At 32.6% G+C, this 23,874-nt stretch overlaps 1 protein-coding gene and 1 non-coding gene across 2 annotated transcripts in view; one reads left to right on the forward strand and one right to left on the reverse strand.

The window, feature by feature from the left end:
* LOC124100627 (5'-nucleotidase-like) overlaps window positions 1-23,874 on the reverse strand; it is a 55,917-nt gene that overhangs the window by 18,913 nt on the left and 13,130 nt on the right. The window contains exons 2-5 of the mRNA XM_046456202.1: window positions 21,160-21,311; window positions 12,557-13,137; window positions 11,426-11,573; window positions 10,137-10,302 (exon numbers count right to left, since the gene is read on the reverse strand). Of these exons, the coding sequence (XP_046312158.1) occupies window positions 10,137-10,302; window positions 11,426-11,573; window positions 12,557-13,137; window positions 21,160-21,311 (1,047 nt within the window). The remainder of the gene's footprint in view (window positions 1-10,136; window positions 10,303-11,425; window positions 11,574-12,556; window positions 13,138-21,159; window positions 21,312-23,874) is intronic.
* Window positions 347-418, forward strand: Trnaa-agc (transfer RNA alanine (anticodon AGC)). The gene has a single exon. It is a non-coding gene; the product is annotated as a tRNA-Ala (tRNA).

The following is a 23,874-nucleotide window of genomic DNA, read 5'->3' on the forward strand; positions in this document are numbered from 1 at the left end:
AAAAAGCAAATGACATAGAATAACTGTATACCAGTGGAACTCCAAAAGAAAGAACTGCCTCCAGAACTAGAATATATGCAAGTCTCATAAAATCTATTTCTACTCATCTCTGAAAGTTCCCTAGAAAAAAATGAAGAACACTGGGAAGAAGGGCATAAGATAAGGAGTTTTAAGGTCACATAATTTAAGTACAGGTTGAAAGAAAGCCAACAATCTAATTAAAGTTTAGAGGCTAGGCTCTAAACTAGGCTCAGTTAAAAATCATGTATGAAATCCCTTTGTGGACACATGCCTCCAGTTAATATCAAGATATCAAACTACTTAGAAAAATAATGATATGGGGGCTGGGGCTGTAGCTCAGTGGCAGAGCACTTGCCTAGCATGCATGAGGCACTGGGTTCGATTCTCAGCAGCACCATATAAAAATAAATAAATAAATTAAAAGTCTCCTGTCCATCTACAACAAAAGTATTTTTTTAAAAAAATAACTATACTAGCTGCTTAGTCTTTTTAACTGCACTTATGTTAAATAAGCATTTCTACTTTTGAAAAAGAAGGTGCTTACAGAGCTTCCTAAGCACTTCACCTAAACTGTATACATAGAAAACCATTCATAGTACAAGTTTTTCCTTGTGTTTATTCACCATATTAGCAACACAATGTTAATGTTGATGTAAAAACATAACTAATTCAATAACTCAATTTATAAAAATCAATTTTCTTTATATTAGCATTGAATAGTGAGAAATAAAATTAAGAAAACAATTCCATTTACAAAAGATCTAAATATAAAATAATTAGGAATAAATGTAATAAAACTACAAGAATTATAATATGAAAACTACAAAACACTGTATAAAGAAATTAAAAGAACTAAACAAATGTTAAAAGACATTCTACACTGTTGAATTGAAAGATTTAACATTGTTGAGAAATGCAATACTCCCCAAATTGGGCTACAGATTCAACTTTATTCATATCACCTGCCTTTTCTTTCTTTTTTTTTTAAGAAATTGAGAAGCATTTTCTAAAATTCATTTTGAAAACACAAGGAACACAACGTGGTCAAAATAATCCTGAAATTACAAGTATTCATAGCTTATTTTTAAAACTTATTACAAAGGTAATCAAGACAGTGTGGTATTGCCTATAAGGATAGACCTAATAGATCAATGTAACCCAATGAAAGACCAGAAATAAACCCTTACACGTACAGTAAACTGTTGTAACAAGAGTAATAAGACAATACAATGGGGGAAAACAGGCTTTTCAACAAATGGTCTCAAACAATTGGATACCTACATGTAAAAGAAAAAACTGGACTAACATCTTATGCCATACACAAAAAACAACTCAAAATGGATCAAAGACTCAAAGGAAAGAGCGAAAATTATAGAAGTCTTGGAAGAAACAGGTATAAATCTCTGTGATCCTGGATTAGGCAGTGGTTTCATAAAATGGCAATAAAAGACAAGTAACAAAAGAAAAATAACTGTATTTCTCAAAAATTAAAAAACTTTCGGGTTCCAGTTTGCAAATCACAACTGAAAAGAGATTTTTATCTAGAAGATAAAAAGAACTCTTATATAACTCAATAACAAAAACAAAATAACCCACTTTTGAAAGGCAAAATATAAAATTAAACATTCTCAAAAGGAGATACACAAATGGCCAATAAACACATGAAAAGATCCACAACATCAATAGCCATAAGAAAATGCAAATTAAAATGAGATGCCATTTCTCATCTACTAGGATTGCTATTATCAAAAAGGTAACAAGAAGTATTCGCATAGAAGCGAAGAAACTAAAACCTTCATACAATGCTGAACAATGTAAAATTATGTAGTCACTTTGGGAAACAATCAGTTTCTCAAAAAATTTAGACTAACCATATGATCAAGAAGTTCTATTACTAAGTATATGCCCAAATGACATGAAAAAATTATGTCCAAACACCTGTGCATGAATTCTCGTAACAGCATTATTCATAAGAGCCAAAAAGTAGAAACAGTCCAAATGTTTGTCAACTGATGAATAGAAGCATTTATGATTATCATACAATGGAATGCTACTCCACAAAAAAAGAAATGAAGTCCTGACACATGCTATAGCATGGATAATCCTTGAAAACATACTGAGAGAGAGAAGTCAGTAAAAGAGTCACATATCTATGAATCCATTTATATGAATGCACAGAATAGGAAACCTATAGAAATAGTAAAGTAGAAAAGTATTTGCCTAGTACAGGGAAGTTTGGGAAGAAATGGTGAGTGATACTTTGAAGTTGATGGAATATTCTAAAACTGTGAAAATAACTGTACAACTCTGTGAACTACCAAAACCTATTCAAATATACATTTTATTTTTTGGTAGTGTTGGGGATTAAACTTAAAGGATGTATGCTAGACAAGGGCACTACCACTGAGGTACAACCTCAGCCTCAATTGTATATTTTAAATGGATGACTTGTATATGAATGATGTCTCAATAAAGCTTCTTAAGCAAACCTTGATATAACATTTTATAAAAGTATAAGATTTTTCTATAAACTTACTCTCCAGGTGGTTGGCTTCACTTTTTTTTTCAGCTTATTAACTCTTGCCATCAAGGTACCCTATAAAATGTACAACACAATGATACCATAGAGAGCAATATTTAGCTGCTGACTTATCATATATTTTAGTTAACAGTTAAAGGAGCTCTGGGAATGGCCTGTCCACTGCTACCTCTGTCGCTACTTCTGAGGTCACTGCCACTGATGCTGGGAGGTCTCTTCTCCAATCAGCTGCTGCCTACACTGCTACTGCCATTGCCGCTGCCTGTGATACTGCTGCTTGCCACCCTAAGGTTTCCTGGAGATCTTCTTTCTAGGTGCTGCTGCCCATGCAGGTACACCCACCTGCTGCTACCACTGAAAACACTACTGACCCTGAAGCAACTGATGCCGACACGGCTGCTGTACCCCAGAGATTGCCTGGTAATGCTGCCCCCATAGCCACAGTTGCAGCCACCGCTGTGGCTGCTGCTGACACTGTTTCACTACCTTCACTACTGTTGCTGCTTACATGCTACTTGCTTCCACCAATCACCATCACCAACACTGCTACCACTGCCTAGAGGTCTGCTGTGAGGGGGACTCCAGATTTGGTTGCACACAGCCGCACCCATTTTAGGACACCAGCCAGGGTCTGGGGCCCAGGTGCCAGCCAGCAGGTTTACCACCACAGAGCCTGTCTGGGGACTCCAGCTGGGACCTGCAGGTTCAGTGTGGGGGTGCCTGCAGCATTGGAGGTGGCTGGGAATGCTGGTGGCCCTTGTTTTGCTGCTGAATCTCAGGTTTGCAACCTGAGACCATCCCTGGTGCTCTCTCTGAAAGTAGGAACAGCATTGAGATCTTGGGACTGCAGTGTGACTGAGCCTGAGGTATCTGAAGACCATATTGGTGGGATAGTGACTGAGTCTCAGAAGGTTGCTGTGGGCCTTGGTGATCCTGATAGACATCAGAGACAGGGCTGAGAAGCTTCTGAACACTGATGGAAACACTTTGACTTTCCATTAAGATAGATTTATTTATTTATTTAGTTAGTTAGTTAGTTTTCAATTCGCTGATATCTCTATAATATTTGTAACAGGGCTTTTTCATGCATCAGTGTGTGGAGGACAATGATATATGAATGGTGTTTTGCATTTTTGTTACATTCTTATGTTTTTACTTTTTTCTCTTTGTATTCTTCCTCTCACTTGTCTGTTTTCTTGGATTTTCTTTCCAACTCTTCTCCAACCAACAGCCAATCTCTGTTGGCTCCTTGTCCACTTTTCCTGTGAATTTCTGCTTCTAGCTTCTCCATTCCTCCCTCATGGACATCGTGGATTATGCTACCACTGTTCTCTAATCCACCATTTGAAATTGTAAACCGTTTTAACAAATTTTCGTTTATACTATAGAGAGTTATTGAATTCATCATTTTGGTTTAATGTGAGAAAGCAGTAGATGCTTTAGTGGGAGCTATGAGGTTTAAGGTATATATTTTTTATACTGGGTGCTGTTGATATTGGTCTCACCATAAAGGCAAGGTGCTGGAAACCTTCAGGGACACTATAGGTCCACAGGGTAAAATTTGTGCTGTCTTAATCCTACTTCGAGATGGGAAAACACACAAACAACATGAAAAACCAAGGGAACAATGCGCCCAAACAAACCAAGATGCTTTAACGACAGAAGCCACTAATAACACAGTAGAAGAAATGTCCAAGAAGAAGTTCAGAATAATCTGTGAAGTAAAGGATAGTTTAAGGAGTAAAATCAAATAAAAAGATACAGGAAGTGAATGGTCACTTGTGAAAAAAATAAACAAGCAGAGTGCTTGGGTTGTAGCTCACTGGTAGAGCACTTGCCTATTATGTGTGAGGCACTGGATTCAACTCTCGGTACCATATATAAATAAATGTATAAAATAAAGGTCCAGCAACATCTACCAAAAAATTTCAAAAAACAATAAGCAGAAATCTTCAAAATGAAGGAATCAGTAAACCAAATTATAAATTCAATAAAAAGCATCACCAACAGACTAGACCACTTGGAAGACAGAAAGTCAGGCAATGAAGACAAAATATATAATCTTGAAAGTAGATTTGAACCATTCAGAGAAGATGATAAAAAATCATGAATAGAATATACAAGAATTATGGGATAACATGAAAAGACCAAATTTAAGAGTTATCAGAATAGAGTATAATAGAAGGAGTAGAGACACAAACCAAAGGAATCACAATCTTTTCAATGATATCATAACAAAAATTTTCCCAAACCTAAGAATGGAAAGGAAAATCAAATACAAAAGGCTTACAGGACCCCAAATGTACAAAACTACAGCAGACTCACACCAAGACACATTATAATGAGAATAAATAACACAGAGAATAAAGATAAAATCTTAAAGTCTGTGAGAGAAAAAAAAATCAAAATTACGTACAGGGGGAAACCAATTCAGATCTCCAAGGATTTCTCGACCCATACCCTCAAAGCTAGGAGGTTCTGGAATAATATATTTCAAGCTCTGAAAGAAAGTGATGCCAACCAAGAATTTTATATTCAGCAAAATTAAGTTTCAGATTCAAAGATGAAATTAAAACCTTCCATAATAAATAAAAATTCAAAGAATTCACAACTAGAAAGCCTACATTACAGAATATTTTCAACAAAATATTCCATGAGGATTAAGTGAAAACCAGCAAAGGGAGGATCTACACTAAGGAATATTTAACCAAAGGAGAAACTGAGTCAAATTAAAAACCAGGAAAAAAAACCCAAAATGACAGGGAATAAAAGTCATCTCTCAATAATAACCTTGAATGTTAATTGCCTAAACCTATCAATCAAAAGATAGAGAGTTGGCAGATTGGATTAAAAAGCAAGACATAATAATATGCTGTCTTCAAGAGACTCACCTCATGGGCAAAGACATCCACAGGCTGAAAGTGAAAGGATAGGAAAAAACTTATCACTCTTATGGATTGTGTAAACAAGCAGGGGATTCCATTCTCATCTCAGATAAAGTAGACTTCAAACCAAAGTTAATAAGAAGAGATAAAGAAGGACATTTCATACTTCTTAAGGGAAGTATATATCAGCAGGACATAACAATTATAAATATTTATGCCCCAAGCAGTGAAGCATCTATGTACATCAAACAAAACCTTCTCAATTTCAAGAGTCAGATAGACCACAACACAATCATACTGAATGACTTTAACACACCTCTTTCACTACTAGACAGATCTACCAAACAAAAACTAAATAAAGAAACTATAGAACTAAATAATACAAACAATAATTTAGACTTAACAGACATATATAGAATATTTCAACCATCAACAAGTGAATCTACTTTCTTCTCAGAAGCATATGGCTCCTTCTCTAAAAATAGACCATGTCTTATGCTATAAAGCAACTCTTAGTAAATACAAAAAAAAAAGCAGAGATAATACCCTGCATTCTATCAGATCACACTGGAATGAAATTAGAAATCAATGATAAAATTAAAAAATAGAAGCTACTATAAAAATTAGAGACTAAATAATGTTCTATTGAATGGTGAATGGATAGAAGAAATCAAGGATGAAATAAAAAAATTATTAGAAGTAAATGAGTACACTGATATAACATATCAAAATCTCTGGGACACTATGAAGGTAGTACTAAGAGGAAAGTTTATTGCATTGAGAGCATTCATTAAAAGAATAAAAAGTCAACAAATAAATGACCTTACACTACATCTCAAAGCCCTCAAATTAACATTATCAATATGATTCAACAACATGTATACTCAGAAGAATGAAAAATTATATCCCATATATGTGTGATATATCAAAGTGCATAAATGCATTCTACTGTCATATAAAACTAATTCAAACAAATAAAAAATTAATGAAAAGTGGAAGAAGATAGGAAATAATTAAAATCAGAGCTGAAATCAATGAAATCGAAACAAAAATAACAACTGAAAAAATTGACAAAACAAAAAGTTGGTTCTTTGAAAAAATAAATAAAATAGATAAACTCCTAGCCATGCTAACAAAGAGAAAAAGAGAGAAAACTCAATGTACTAAACTACAAGATGAAGAAGGAAATATCAATGTACATGTCTGAAATACAGAAATAATTAGAAACTATTTTGAAAATTTATACTCCAATCAAATAGAAAATATCGAAGAATCAACACATTTCTAGAGACATATGAACTACCCAACTAAATGAGGAGATCATACATGTTTTAAAGAGATCAATTTAAAATAATGAAATAGAAAATGCGATCAAAAGCCTATCAACCAAGAAAAGCCCAGGACCACACAGATTCTCAGCTGAGTTCTACAAGACATTCAAAGAAGAATTAATACCAATACTCCTGAAAGTATTCCATAAAACAGAAGAGGGAACCCTTCCAAACTCATTCTAGGAGGTTAATATCACCCTGATACCAAAACCAGACAAAGACACATCAAAAAAAGAAAACTTCAGACCAATATCCCTAATGAACATAGGTGCAAACTTCTCAATAAAATTCTGGCAAATTGCATACAAAAACATTAAAAAGATAGTGCACCCCCATCAAGTAGGATTCATCCCAGGGATGCAGGGTTGGTTCAACATATGGATATCAATAAACATAATTCATATGAATACTTAAAAACAAGAATCATATGATCATCTGAATAGATGCAGAAGCATTTGACAAAATACAGCACACCTTCATGTTCAAAACACTAGAAAAACTAGGGATAGTACAAACATACCTCAACATTGTAAAAGCTATATATGCTAAACTCAAGGCCAGCATCATTCTAAATAGAGAAAAATTGAAAGTATTCTCTCTAAAAACTGAAACAAGACAAGAATGTCCTCTTTCACCATTGTATTTGTGTGGATATGTCTCTTGTCCTCTAGTTTGTACCACTAGTTCACAAGTCTATTTTGGTGCCAATACTATGCCATTTTTATTACTTTAGCTCTGTAACATAATTTAAGGTCTGGTATTGTGATCCTCCTGCTTCACTTTTCTTGAAAATGAATATAGAATATTTCACTTCTATTCAATATCATGCTTGAAACTCTAGCCAGAGGAATTAGACAGAAGAAAAAAGTTAAAGGAATATAAAATATGTAAAGAACTCAAACTGTCACTATTTGCTGATGACATGATTCTATATTTAGAAGATCCAAAATATTCCACCAGAAAACTTCTTGAACTAGTAAATAAATTCAGCAAAGTAACAGGATATAAAATCAACACCCATAAATCAAATGCATTCCTATATATCAGCAATGAATCCACTGAAATAGAAATTAGGAAAACTACCCCATTCACAATAGCCTCCAAAAAATACCTGGGAATCAATCTAACAAAAGAGGTGAAAGACCTCTACAGTGAAAACTACAGAACACTAAAGAAAGAAACTGAAGAAAACCTCAGAAGATGGAAAGATCTTCCATGCTCCTAGATAGGCAGAATTAATATTGTCAAAATGGCCATACCACCAAAAGCATTATACAGATTTAATGCAATTCTGATTAAAATCCCAATGACATTCTTCATAGAACTAGAAAAAGCAATCATAAAATTTATTTTGAAAAAATAAAAGACCCAGAATAGCTAAAACAATCCTTATCAAGAAAAGTGAAGCAGGAGGCATCACAATTCCGGACCTTAAACTATACTACAGAGCCATAGCAACAAAAATGGCATGGTATTGACACCAAAATAGACTTGTGGACCAATGGTACAAAAGAGAGGACACAGAGACAAACCCACATAAATAGGGTTATCTCATACTAGACACAGGTGCCAAAAACATTCACTGGAGAAAAGATAGCTTATTCAACAAATGGTGCTGGCAAAACTGGAAATCTATATGTAGCAAAATAAAATTCAACCTCTTGTTTCTCACACTGCACAAAAAACTCTCAAAGTGGATCAAAGACTTAGGCACTACAACAGAGACCCTGACCCTAATAGAAGAAAAAGTAGGCCTAAATCTTCACCATGTCAGCCTAGAATCTGACTTCCTTATAAAGAAAGATTCCTAAAGTGTAAGAAGTAAAATTAAGAATCAATAAATGAGATGGATTCAAATTAAAAAGCTTCTTCTCAGCAAAGGAAACAATCAATAATGTGAGGAGAGAGCCTACAGATTGGGAGAAAATCTTCACCACATGCATCTCTGATTAATTAATCTCTAGGATATAAAAGAACTCAAAAAACTTAACACAAAAAAACAAATATCCCAATCAATAAATGGGATAAGGAACTGAACAGACATTTCACAGAAGAAGGAATATAACAACCAACCAACAAATATATGAAAAAGTATTTAACATCTCTAGAAATTAGAGAAATGAAAATCAAAACTACACTAAGACTTCATCTCCTGTCAGAATGGCATTTATCAAGAATACAGGCAACAATAAATATTGGCAAGGATAGGAGTGAAAAGGTACACTCATAAATTGTTGGTGTGACTGCAAATTGGTACAACCACTATGGGAAGCAGAATGGAGATTCATCAGAAAAGTTGGAATGGAACCACCATTTGACCCAGCTATCCCACTCCTCAGTTTAAACCCAAAGAACTTAAAATCAGCATACTACAGTAATGCAGCCATGTCAATGTTTATAGCAGCTCAAATCACAATAGATAAATTATGGAACCAACCTAGGTGACCTTCAATAGATGAATGGATAAAGAAAATGTGATATGTGTGTGTATATGTGTATGTATGTATAAATATATACACATACACACACACAATGGAATATTACTCAGTTATAAAAAAGAATGAAATTACGGCATTTGCCTGTAAATGAATGGATCTGGAGAATATCATGCTGAGTAAAATAAGCCAATCCCAAAAAATCAAAAGCTGAATGTTTTCTCTAACATGCAGATGCTAGTTCACAATAAGGTGTGGGGCACTAGAGAAGAATAGTTAGGTAGAGGGAAGTGAAGGGAGGGGAGGAGATGTAGGGATAGGACTGATAGTATAACGAAACAGACATTATTACTTTATGTATATATGTGACTGCATGGCCAATATTATTCTAAAACATGTACGCTCAGAAAAATGAGAGATTATATCTCATCTATGTATATCAGAGTGCATAAATGCATTCTACTGTCATATGTAACTAATTAAAACAAATAATTTTTTTTTAAAAAAAGAGAAAGGGATGCACCTCAAATCTTTTAAGTCTACTAGTTTTTCTGATTTGCCTACAGATTTTATAGTGGGATTTGTATATAAAGCCTGATCACAAAATAGTACCTTATTTCTCAAATAAGAAAAGTAATTTTAAAAATAAAATTTTAGATACTTAAAAATTGAAAGAACCCACCCAAATATACCAATAAACAAATAAATAACTCTAATTTTTAATAGGAAGTATATTTTTTACATTCTAATACTTTGACAGTCTCACACTACTAAAAATTTGAGATGATTTTATAATCACCCTTACACATTAACATTTTAAAGTTTTACAAATTTAAACCTTAAAAATGTTAAGTCATTTATTTTAGTTTCATTATATAAAAAATAATTGATGAGTGTGTCACTTATTAGAAACGTTTATACATACCTCCCATCGAGAGCTGGGTACTTGTATACCCCATTTTCAAGTGCTTCAAGAAGCTGTGCACCTGTTACTCTAACAACTAAAACTGGGTCTACTATCGGAAGAACAGCCAAAAGATCATGCAAAGTAAAATTCCCTACTGGATGTATTCGATCAGATCTGAGTGTACCTATAATAATTTAAAAGAAAAAAGTAATATGCATTTTAATTTAATTTCTTCCATAAAATGTCACCTTTATGTCTTATGTTCAAAAGTTCAGAGTTATATACCACACTTGATAAAAGTTCCTGATTATTTTTCTAATCTCTTCCCCATGTTTACTTCTATCTTAATCATGTCTAGCATATTCATTTTTGGAAGATTTAATTTCATATTAGCTACCATTTTCTCCTAAATTACAACAACTGGAAAGAATACAACAACTGGAAAGCCACTACCTCATCTCCTGTTTTCAGACAGGAACTTGCCTAAGAAATTCCAAAGCAAAGATCGTCTATTTTTAAAGATGTCCACAGGGGGCAAAAACAAAATAATTGTAAGTTAATAATTTTAAATTTAAACAAATTTCACTCTTAGAAAGTGTTTCCACAAGTTTAATTATTTGTGTGTAAGATTAAGATCACTTGTATTTTCAGTGGAAATAGCATTAAGAGGAATGTATAGCTAGAATATTACATGATGTTACATTCTAAATTTCTGAAGTCATCTATCTCATACTCACTGTGACTATACACAGTATCTAAAGCTCTAGATGATAGCATATGGATCAAGGCTTGTTTCAAAAAAGTGCTAGAAATTTTCTATAGAGAATTTTAATATCTCATAACCCAAGATAAGTCAACTTCAAACTATTAGTACACAAAATTGGTTAGGTTATGAACAGTTTCCCCATTTACCCTACAAGATTTCCCTCATCACTTCCTCTTATAGCTCAGGTAGGAGCTTGGGTGAAGAACAAAAGTTAAAGAAAGATTTCAGTCCATTGCTTCTCATATCATCAAAACTTGATAGCACACCATATTTAAGAGAGATAACAATGAGGCCACATTTTCATTCAAATCTCATTAAAAATTAAAAACTGGATGCTTTAATTTTCAAATAGAGTACCTAATGCTAAATGTTGTACCTAAGCATAACAAAAAATAAAAGGGCTGATCTCATCGAGTTAATGGAATGAATTTTGATATAGGACTTTGCATGTATTAAAAAAGGAATACTGTTATTGTACATTTTAAAAATCTAATTTTCGTCATTTTGTGTTTATTTTTAACAAATTAAATAATGAAATCACCTGAATTGAGTAGTGCTACATCAGCACGAGTAGCTTCCAACATTGCATTAGTTACCAAATTTCCAAGATTGCTCTCAGATCTTCTCACAGTAATTTCACGACCATCTAATTCCATGTCAATTGGGCAAAGAACTTCTTCTAACATATACTAAAACAAGGAAAAAAATAAGCTATCTAAAATAAACATTTATCAGCATTTAAATTAATTTTTTTCTCTTCTCAATCATTTCTTCTTTACCTCCAAAATTGAATAATCTATGGAAACTCTTTCTCTCCAAATAATGTACTAAATAGATATCAAAATAATACATATTTCAACAATAATTTATTTTTCAAAGACATTTCAAGAGTCAGGTTATCGTAAATTTTAAGAAATACCATCTATACATTAGAGAAACAGAAAACTACTATAAAAAAGCAGTTCCCGACACCATGCTTATCCAAAACAAAGCCATCCATTAATATGCCAACCAAAATCAAAATAGGGAGCTCTATTCACACAGAACCAATTCAGGTACTCAAGATCATATGAAACAATGCATACAAAGATGTAAATACAACCTGGTTTATATTTCCCATCAGCTGTTACAAATGTAACATACACATGCACCTATAAGGAACTACAGTTTGTCCAATATGTAGAGGATACTTGAAAAAAAAACAAGACTTTCAAATGCCTATAAAAGTTTATGGTATTCAAGAAGAAAGAAGGGAGAAAAGAATGTTTGTCATTATAAATTGATGTAAAAGTCACCTGTAATTTTGTTAACCCAGTGCTTCTTTGAGAAGTAGAAGTAATCCCTTCAATAAAAAATAAATTCTTGCAGAATTAAGTACAGAAAAGTGTTTTCATAGTGATTGCTAAATAAGTCTACTGAAGCCAATCTAAATTCCTGTTATATTTATAAAAATTCCTGTTATACTTACAAAATTCCTGTTATATACTTATAACGCCAAAATAAAATATAAGTGGAACATGAAAGTACAAATCTAATAAAGCAAAAACTACTGTTTATTATTTTGAAGAAGATGCCATGTGCACTATTGGTTATTTACTAATTACATACTATTATTTTGCACTACTGTCCATGTGATCAGTCTGTACTTAAATGATATAAGCAATTCGCATACCTGTATGTTCTGAGTAAAATCTTTTACTATTGCTTTAATATGTGAATCTTCTTCCAGGTAACTCAAAATGTCCACTTTCTCAAATACATATTGAAAAGATTCACCAAACAGTCTTATATTTATTTTTGTCAAGGTTTTAAAATCAGATCCACTTTTGACAATCCAAGTTTCATTCACCTTCCTGATTCCATAATCATGGTCATGGCCTCCTAGAATCAAATTGACCCCTTCTGCTCGTTGGGCAAGTCTGGTATCATTTCCCCATTTCATATGAGTCATTGCAATAACAAGATCTGCTCCTTCTTCTCTAAGTTCTATTGCTATTTCATTAGCAACTTCAACATAATCTTTATAATTTACATTTGACTTATTAACAGTAGCCAAGGTATCTAGCCAATCTTCTTCAACTAATCCCATTAACCCAATTTTTATATTGTTCCAGTGAATAATTGTTTTCACTGCACCATGTCCAAGAGGTTCAGAAGTAAATCTGTCATAGACATTACTGAGAAACCATGTAAAATGCATTTGTTTCATGTATTCTTCCAAAATATCCACACCAAAATCAAACTCATGGTTTCCTATAAAGAAAAACAAAATGTTTTTTGTTATTTCATTTTCATATTTAATTATTGTAGTTCTCCAAACAATAGAATTTTCAACACTTGTAAGAGTATGTGTTAAGAGCAAGCATTTTATCACATACTACATTGAATTACTCCAACTTCCATTTACATATGATAAGTTTTAGAGGCCTTCATTTTACAGATTTTTTGCAATTCAGATAGCATTGTTTTATCAAAAAATCCTTTTTAATTTTTATTTTGTTCTTTTTATTTATACATGACAGTAAAATCTATTTTGATATATTTACACAAACACTGAATATATCTCATTCTAATTAGGATCCCAGTCTTGTAGAGATACATGTTGAGATTCACTATGGTGTATTCATATATATACATGAGAAAGCCATGTTAGATTCATTCCAATGCTTTTCCTATTCCTATTAAGAAGGAGGGACTTTTGCTGCCTTCTAGATAATTTATTTTGCAACACATTACTTTCACAGTTGTAAATAACTTATGTACTGTAACATCACTTTCAGCTATGTGTAAAGAAATAAATTAATTAATTAAGGTGCAAAAAAAGGAGGGAAAAGAAGCCTTACAATATGGGGGAAATACAATGGTATAATTAATCCTGGGTTAATAATATGCAAATTTGAAATTTTAGTGAGTCTAAGCACACTTACCTACTTCAAAAGGATTCTAGTTTCTCATAGAAAATTTAAAATAACACCATTTAAATTAGCACTCCTAAAAATGAAATAATTAGGTATAAATCTAACAAAATATGTATATAGTCAACATGAGGAAAGAAATCAGAGAACTAAATAAATGGAGATATACTGAATATTCATGGAAAGACTCAATATTGCCAAGATATTAGTTCTTCCCAAATTGATCTATGGGTTCAATAAGATCCTAATCAAAATCCCAATCAAAAGAAATTATTTTGTGGATATCAGAAAATTCATTCCAAAATGTATATGGAACATGAAAAGACCCAGAATAGTCAACAAAATAGTGAGAAGACTGACACAAGTTGACTTTAAGACTTATTATATGGGGCTGTAGCTATAGCTCAGTGGTAGAGCAACTGACTAGCACTTGTTAGGCACTGTGTTCAATCTTCAGCACCACATAAAAATAAAATGTATAAAATAAAGATATTGTGTCCATCAACTTAAAAAAGACTTGCTACACGCAGTATTAAAGACAGGTGATTGGTGAAAAAAAAGACAAATGGATCAAAAGAACAAATAAAGAGTTGTAAAAAAGATTCACACTAATACAATAGATGAATCTTTGACAAAGGAGCAAAGACAACAGAACAGTCTTTTCAACAAATGTTGATGAAAAAACTGAACATTCACATGCAAAAAATAAGCCTAGAACAGATTCTTTACTACAGTTAATTAAAATGGAATGCAGACCTACAGTTCAAATGCAGAAAGTATAAAACTCTTAAAATTAAGATAATACAGGAGAAACTCTAAATAACCATAAATTTGGCAATGCCACTTTAAGAAACAAAATTAAAGGCAAAAAAAAAGGTGGATAAGCTGGACTTCATTAAAATAAACATTTCTCTTCTGAAAAAGACACTGTCAAGACAATGAAAAGATAACCCAAAGATTAGGGGGAAAAATCTGTGAAAGACAGATCTGATAAAGGTTTGCTAGCCAAAATCTATAAAGAACTCTTAAAATTCAACAGTAAGAAAGAAAACAACCTAAATAAAAATGAGTCAAAAGTCTTTAACAGGTCAGAAAACACATGACAAAATGCAATATATTGTATGTCATCACACAGATACAAATTATGTCAGTATTACTACAAACCTATTAACATAACCAAAATCCAGAAAACTACCACCACCAAATTCTGACAAAGACGTAGAACAAAGTAATTCATTCATTGTTTTTGGGAATGCAAGATGATATGGCCATTTCTAAAGATAGTTTCTCAAGGTTTTTAATTTTTTTTTAGTTGTAGAAGAACACAACATGTTTATTTTGTTTGTTAACTTTTATGTGGTGCTGAGGATTGAACCCAGTGCCTCACACATGCTAGGCAAATGCTCTACCGACTGAGCTACAACCCAGCCCAGTTTTGCAGGGTTTTTTTACAACACATTTTCACCATATGACCCAGAAATCATACATTTCATATTCACTCAAAAGAGTTGAAAATTTATATCTACGTAAACACCTGAAAAACAGCTATTTTATAACTGTCAAAACCTGGAATCAATCAATATGTTTTTAATGTATAAAGAACTCAGAAAACCTAACAAAAAATAAGTGATCCAAACAAAAATTGGAAAATTAACACTTCTCAAAAAAAGTAGTACAAATATCCAAAATAAATATAATGTAAGTGAAAAAAATTATAAACAAATAAAATACATGAAAAAACTACATTGAGAGTTCATCTCACCTGTTAGAATGGCTATTATCAAAAAGGCAAAAAACAACAAATGCTGACAAATATGTGGGAAAAAATGAACTCTTATAAACTATTGATGGAAAAATAAATTAGTATAGCCACTATAAAAAGAATACAAAGTTTCCCCCAAAAGCTAAAGATACACCAATCATAGGATCTAGCTATACCACACCTGAGCATATATCTGAAGGAAACAAAGTCAGCATACAAAAGAAATACCTACAGTGATCATAATAGCCAAGATATGCAATCATCCCAGGTGCCCATCAACAGTTGAATGAATAAATAAAATATGGTACATATATACAATGGAGTATTACTTAGCAATAAAGAAGGAAATCCTGTCATTTCCAAGAAAATGAGCAGAATGGGAGAACATCATGTTAAGTGAAATAACACAGACACAGAAAAACAGTATACCGGGGAGGGGGGAAAGATGACCTGAAAGTTGAGAGATCATTAGGGTTTGGGAAAAGGGGGTCTGAAGGAGAGAGAAAAGCAGAGTGAATGGGAGAGGTAGAAGGGAGAGTAGACATAATGCATAATATATGAATGCGAAAAATGACACAGGGGATCCCATTAATTTGCACAATTAATGTGCAAATTTATTAATAATTTTAATAAAAAGAAAAGAGGATGACCTTCAGTAGGTAAATAAGTAGATAAAGCATATTACATCCAGAGAGTGGATTATTAAATCATCAAGCCATTAAAATATATGGGAGCTGGGTGTGGTGGCTCACGCCTGTAATCCCAGTGGCTAGGAAGGCTGAGGCAGGAGGATCTCAAGTTCAAAGCCAGCCTCAGCAATTTAGCAAAGCTCTAAGCAACTTAGCAAGATCCTGCTTCAAAATAAAAAATAAAAAGGGCTGAGGATTTAGTTCAGTGATAAAATGCTCCTGGGTTCAATCCCCAAAACCAAAAGAGGGTGGGGGAAGCAATATAGGATATAGGAAAGTTAAATGTTTACTATTAAGCAAAAGATGCCTATCTAGAAAGGTTACATACTATAATGTATGTACATACTAGAAAATGCAAAACTGCAGATAAAGGAAAAAGATTGGTGATTACCATGGATTATAGGGGAAGGAAGGATGAATTAGGCAAAACAGAAGATTTTTAAGGCAGTGAAATTATTTTATGATACTATAAAAATATATATAAGTTGTTATAAATCTGCCCAATCTCATAGAATATACAGCACCAAGAATGAACCCTAATGTTAATTATGGATTCTGGGTGACAAAAATATGTCAACGTAGGTTCATCAACTATAACAAATATCACTCTGAATGACGATGCTGATAATGGAAGAAATTATACATATGCAGGAGAAGGGGATAAATGGCAAATCTCTGTATCTTCTTCTCAATTTTGCTGTGAACCTAAAACAGCTCTAAAACATAAAGTGTATTTAAAAAGAAAAAAAAAACAAGATATACAGTAAAGACAGATAAAGTCTAGTAGTTTTCTCTAAATATCACAATTTCATTTATTATAAGTACACTCACTTAGAAGATAGTTAAGATAGTGGCATGTAATATCTCCCATTCTTATTTAAGGCATAAATATTGAAACTGCATTGAACTATTTAAGACTGTATAACTTAATTCTGAACCATTTGTATTGTATTGAACCTTATTATATTAACACAAATTAATACTGAACTGTATAAGACTGTGTAATCTATGAAGCAACTTGGGGTAATCTCATGTCCTTAAAAACAATGCAAATAAATATCTTCACTCATATACAAAGAACTATTATTGAGCAACTCCAACATGCCAGACACTACTGTTAGTGTTAAAAATACAGCAAATATAAAACAGAAAAAAATTCTACTCTCATTGAATGAGGCAGACAAACAAAGAATAATTAAGCAAAATGTTAGAAACTTAATAACTGCTTTGGGAAAAAAGTAAAACAAGAAAGGCAGATCGAACACAAAAGTAAAGGGTGTAATTTTAAATAGGGTCATCAGAGAAGGCAACTCTGGGTAGATATTTAAGCAAGAAAATCCAACCATGTAAATAACTGAAAGAAGACTTTATCAGAAAGAGGAAACAGCAAAAGCACAGAATTTATGTTAAGAATACTCCAGTAGTGATTGAGAAATATAAGCTGACAAAACAGCACCAGCAAAGTAAGTTGAGTGACAAGACAATATTATGTGAATCCCAAAAGTAATGGAATGCTAGATCATATCAGGTCTGATTGGCCTGTGAAGACTTGATTTTACTTTGACTAACTTCAGGAGACATTGGAGTTTTTTTAATAGAGGACATTATCTGACATTTCAAAATGTCAGATGGTGGATGGTGTGATGAGAATAATCTATGGAAAGGCAAAAGCAGAACTAGGAAACCATTTTCTGGTAATAATCCAGAAAAGAAATAAAGTTGCTTAAAGCAGGGTGATAGAGTGGATAGGACAAAGTGAATAGATTCTGAACATGTTTCAAAAACAGAACCAGTAGGATCAGCTAAAAAACTGGTTTGAGGCTGCTAAGAGAATGACACCTAAGATGTTTTTACCTAACAGATACAAGGATGAAGAAGATGGAGTTGTATTAACTAAGAAAAGCACAACTACAGAGGAGAATATTTTGTTGGGGAATGAGGGGTTAATTTCAGACCTATTCAATATCCAAGTCAAGATGTCAATTTGGGCTGGGGATGTGGCTCAAGCGGTAGCGCGCTCGCCTGGCATGCGTGTGGCCCGGGTTCGATCCTCAGCACCACATACAAACAAAGATGTTGTGTCCGCCGAGAATTAAAAAAAATAAATAAATATTAAAATTCTCTCTCTCTCCCTGTCTCTCTCTCACTCTCTCTTTAAAAAAAAAAGATGTCAATTAAGCAGTTAGTTAAGAAGATCCAGAGTTGAGGCAAGCAATCAAGATCAAATATATGATTTTGGAGTCAACAAACAAATAGGATTTGAAGTCAGAAATATGATGAGAACACCAAGAGAGTGAATATAGACAGAGAAAAGGAACAATAAATTATTCTAATAGGCAATTAATATCCACACTATTTAAAGAACCCAAAACACAAAACACCAAAAAACAAGTAACCCAATCAATAAATGGGAAAATAATCAAAACAAACATTTCTTAAAAGAAGAAATACTATGGCCAACAAATATATGAAAAAATGTTCAACATCCCTAGCACTCTGAGAAATGCAAATCAAAATTATACTGAGATTCCACCTCACTCCACTTAGAATGGCATCAAGAATATAAATAATTAATGCTGGTGAGGATGTTGGTGGGACTTCAAATTAGTACAACCACACTGAAAAGCAGTATGGAAATTCCCCAAAAGACAAGGATTGGAACCACCATATGGCCCAACTACCCCATTCCTTGGTATTTATACAAAATAACTAAAAGCATACTAAAAGGGTACATATATTCCAATGTTTATAGTAGCACAATTCATAATATCCAAGTTACAGAATCAGCCTAGGTGTCTCTCAATAGATGAAAATGTGTTCTATGTACAATGGAGCTTCACTTATACATAAAGAAGAACAAAATTGTGTCATTTGCTGATAAATGAATGGAACTGGAAAACATCATGCTAAGTGAAATAACCAGACTCAGAAAGTCAAGGGTCAAATATTTTCCTCTCATATGTGGAAGCAAGAGAGCAAAAAAGAAGAAATAAGAAAGGTATCTCTTATTAAAACAGAGGGAAGACCAACAGCATAGAAGAGAGGCATCCAGAGCGAGGGAAGAACAGAGGGCACAGTGAAGTACTAGGGAACAAAATCTACCAAATTATGCTACATCTATGAATAAATATATCACAATGAATCCTGCTTTTATATATAATTATAATACCTAATTTAAAAAAAAATAATAAGAGAAGGAAGACCAGTAGGGTAGAGGAATGGTGTCAGGTGGAGGGAGGAAGGGAGGTAAAGAGGAGGGGCTGAGGAATGAGAGTCATCAAAATATAACTTGTACAGGTTTAAAAATGGCATAATTAATTCCTATATTATATGTATAATTATAATGCACCAATAAAACACTTTAAAGTCATGCAAATAAAAAAACTATAAAAAGTTTCTCAAATTCTGGGAAACACTTAAAATTACTCAGTTAACTAACTGTTTGATTGCTATTCCAACCAACAATTCTGTTTCATTTATTTTTTTATTTAAATTAAATGCAACTATATATCCTGAATAATTCCCATACTTAAGAGAACATTATAACTTTTCCTAATAAAGTCATAATATAATGTAATACATAAAATAGGATGTACAGTCCTTAAAAATATATTTACAATGCATTTCAAAGGGGTGATTATGATGGAAATATTCAGTAGACTCCTCTATATTTACTCTGTACCTTTTACTATCCTACTCTAGTTTTAGGTAGTCCAGCTTCTACTGACTTCATTAGCTGGCTCCTTTATCTGCCAGCTTCCTATTAGATCAAACCAATGATAGATACAGAAATTTGAGAACTGATTAGGAAAGCAAACAGGGTATATATTCCCTAGATTTCTTCCTTCTTCTTCAGCATTTCAGAATGGCTGATAATAGTTTACTGAAGGTCATGTAATCTAGCAACTAACCTTTTCATAGAACTCCTCCCTTCCCTTTTTAAGGCTTAGATATGCCTCTCTATGCTAAACTCCATACTATCATTAACATAAAGAAAGTGTAAGCAATGTGTGTAATTTTAAACTTTCTAGCAGCCACATTTAAAAAAAGAAATAGGTAAAAGAAATTTAATATATATTTATTTATTTATCATAATATTCCAATGTATTATCATTTTAGCATGAGATCAATAAAAAAAAAGATTGAGATATTTTACAGTCTTCTGTTTTCAGTCTTAAAAGCCCAGTATGTATATTAAACTTACAGTACACCTCAATTGAACTAGCCACATTTAAGGAAATGTCACAGAATGTTAACATAAAATTATGGCATTATGAGTGATTATTTACCATGTCTTGGTACTTTCTATACTCTCAAAATTGCACTAAATTCATTAAAAATAATTTAAAGTGTCAAAACAAACTGCATATAATACTTAGCAAAACTAATAAGCTGAATATAACCAACAAGTTTGTCTCGCCTTCTTAGAATAGAAACCACCCAAAAAGTCTATAAAAAGAACACTGAAATCAACCAACTATAGTTTTGTGTTACAAACAATTCAAATAAACTGAAAATAACACCACTTATGGAAAATCTGTATGTTCTTCAGAGAGGGAGTCAAACACTATACAGCCCAGACTGTATTGCTAGTACAATGGTTTTCAACAATCATAGTTTCCTCTTTCATATTCAAGCCCAGGCCCAGCTAACTCAAAATTCATGATCTTAAGTACTCTGATAATATTTTTTTTACTTTTGAACAGGCACAATTAAAAATATTATCATATAAAGTCAAACCTAGGTTTGATTACAAATTTTCATATTTACTGAACAGTCCTGATAACTGGCTCTGTCTTAGTGCCTATAAACTGATAAACAGGGTTATTTAACTCCTGTTCCATAAAATATTCTAGAAGCAGTATGTAAATTAGATTTCAAGTAATAAAAAAGGCTTACAAATACTTACCAAACACTGCAAAATGTACTCCCAATTCATTTAATATAGGAATCATATGCTTTCCTTTTGTTATTGTACTTAAAACTGAAGGATTTAAGCAGTCACCACTAAAAATCAAGAGTGGATTCAAGAAATCAAACTTTTTCACAGCTGTTGCAAATCTAAAAAAAAAAGTTATATGCTATAATTTCATACCTTTGTCAAAAAGAAACAAACATCTTAAACAGCAACATGGTTTTCCTTTAAATTAAAATAAAAACTAAAATATGAAAACACAACAATTTTTAATTAGATCACTTCCTATAACCAACATACCTCACCTTTTAGCATAGTTGCATTCTGAAAAATTAAAACACAAATTTCTTAAATCATTTTCCATTTAAACATGAGATTTATTATAACTCAAAAGATACTTAAAATTATGTGAAATGGATTAAAAGAGCACACTTTAAAGTACATAGCAAAACAAACTTTGCTAAACATACAAATCCTTAAGTATAAATTAAATCCCCTGGGGACCAGATGAAAGGAGGTTTATCTAATGTTTAACTAAGTTTTTTAAATTAAATTTATTGCATCAAGTTTGATATAAGAGAATGCCTCTTTTCATCCTTATAATCTAATGTTCCAATGGTAAACAAATTCCTCAAGACTCATTACTGTATACTTCCTTCATCCAATGCATCCCTTTGCTTCCACTGAAATCTGAACTTTCCCTGAGGACTGTAGTTACTTTACTAAACTTGTCCTCTCTAGTGGCCACTGCTCATTTTCTGACTTCCACAATAAACAGAATAGGGAGTGAAGAAAAGAAAGAGAAAAGAGGCATTCCCCAAAACTAATTTTAGACTGGACAAAGCTTCCCTTTTAAGCCTCAAGTTATCTAAATCTACCACTTGCTGTGCCAGCAAGTCCCGACATATTCAGTAACAGCACTCACTTCAAGAACTGGCCTTAGATTATGAAAAATCTATGTACATGATTCTGATCTTTTTTTTTTACATAACGAAAACCAAAATTTATCTCCCCACATTCATGTAGCTTCTACCTTTCCCTTTTCTCCATATTTTGCCATTCTTTTTGTGACATTAACACCTTGAAGAGGCTCTACTACTTTGATAACTATCTCTAGTCCACTACATAAACTCATTGTTGTGGCCACATCTGCAATTTTAAAAATCCTTTTAAAGATGTACCTGATTCCTACATGTCTTTCCAGCCTTATCTCCTCTTTCAAAATGCACTCTAGCCCCAGGGACTATAGAAAATCTCTCTCAAACTTTTATTTCAAACGTACTATTCCTTCATAACCAAAATACCCTTTCCCAACCAAATACAGGAAAGTCTTCCTTCTCATTTTAAAGTTTGTGAGCTCTGGGAAATCTCTTTGGCATATGAAAAATACCAGCATCATTGTTCTTGCACTTACTTATTTTTGATAAAGGTTACTCAAGGCCAGTATTGCAATACCATGATGTTTGATCTGATAACTAAGTTAGCAACAAAATAAAGGTAAGCAGTACATAAAGCATGGATATGCTGGACAAAGGGACAATTCAAGCCCTGAAGCAGAACAGTATGAGATTTCTTCAAGCTACACAGAATGGAATACAACTTAAAAATATGAATAATTTATTCCTGGAAGCTTCTATTTAATATTTTCATACCATTGTTGACTGGGTAATTGGAACCACAGAAAGCTAAATCATGCTTGGTCAGGGGGAGCAGGGAAATTAGCATACATTCCTGTTTCAAAATTTATTCACTCACATTGTTCCAGCTATAGTCTATATTATATGATTTCCAAATCAAAATCTCAGACTAGTCACCAAGTATTATACTACAAAATATGTAAGGAATACTACCTAAATTTAAGATTAAACTATCTAGTAAAGGACTAAGTGAGGCTTCTGCTCTCAAGCAGGATGTAGCAATTTTGGCAGACTACATTCCCATTTCAAAAACAAATAATAATTTTGAAAACATCAAAGAACTAAGGGAGTAAAAAAAATTAAATGACTTGAAATTCCATAAAGTTGAAAACCTCTAAGAGGTAAGCAATTTATCACTGACTGGGGGATATCTGTCAATTATGGATGAATGACATTGTGAGTATAAAAGATGCAGAAAGGTTAAACAGAAAATAAAGTCTAACATACACAACATACAAGTAATTAGAATCCAAAGAGGAGAAGAAAAAGAGTCTGTATCAGAAGTAATATTTAAAGAGCTATTATCCATAATTCCTCAAGTTGATTTAAAAAGAACCCACTAACATGTTCAAGAACCTCAGTGAAGCAAAGAAAGATATGAACAAAAAACTACCTTAGCACATCATAATCAACCTGCTTAGAAAACAAAGATAAAAAACTTAAAAGTAGAGCAGGATTAGTAGGGTGATTGTGGTGATGGTATACATTACTGATACCTGACATTACAACATAAATTTTGGGGGCCATAAGACATTATAAAAAGTATTGGGAAAAATACCTGCTAATCTAAAATCTTATGGTCAACAAGGAATGATTAAAAAATGAATGAAACATGGACATTTATAGACAAAAAGAAAATTTATTGCCATTCAATCTGTATTACCAGAAATATTACAGAAAATTGTTCAGGTTGACAAAATGATTCCAGGTAAATGCAACTGAACTATATACATAGAAATGAAGAGCACTGGAAAAGGTAAATATGTAATTTTATTTTATTTATTTTTGATAG

Source organism: Marmota monax, unplaced genomic scaffold (genome assembly GCF_021218885.2).
Source record: "Marmota monax isolate L192 unplaced genomic scaffold, Marmota_monax_Labrador192_F-V1.1 WCK01_AAM20220418_F8-fsc00130, whole genome shotgun sequence".
In the NCBI taxonomy this organism is placed as follows: domain Eukaryota; kingdom Metazoa; phylum Chordata; class Mammalia; order Rodentia; family Sciuridae; genus Marmota; species Marmota monax.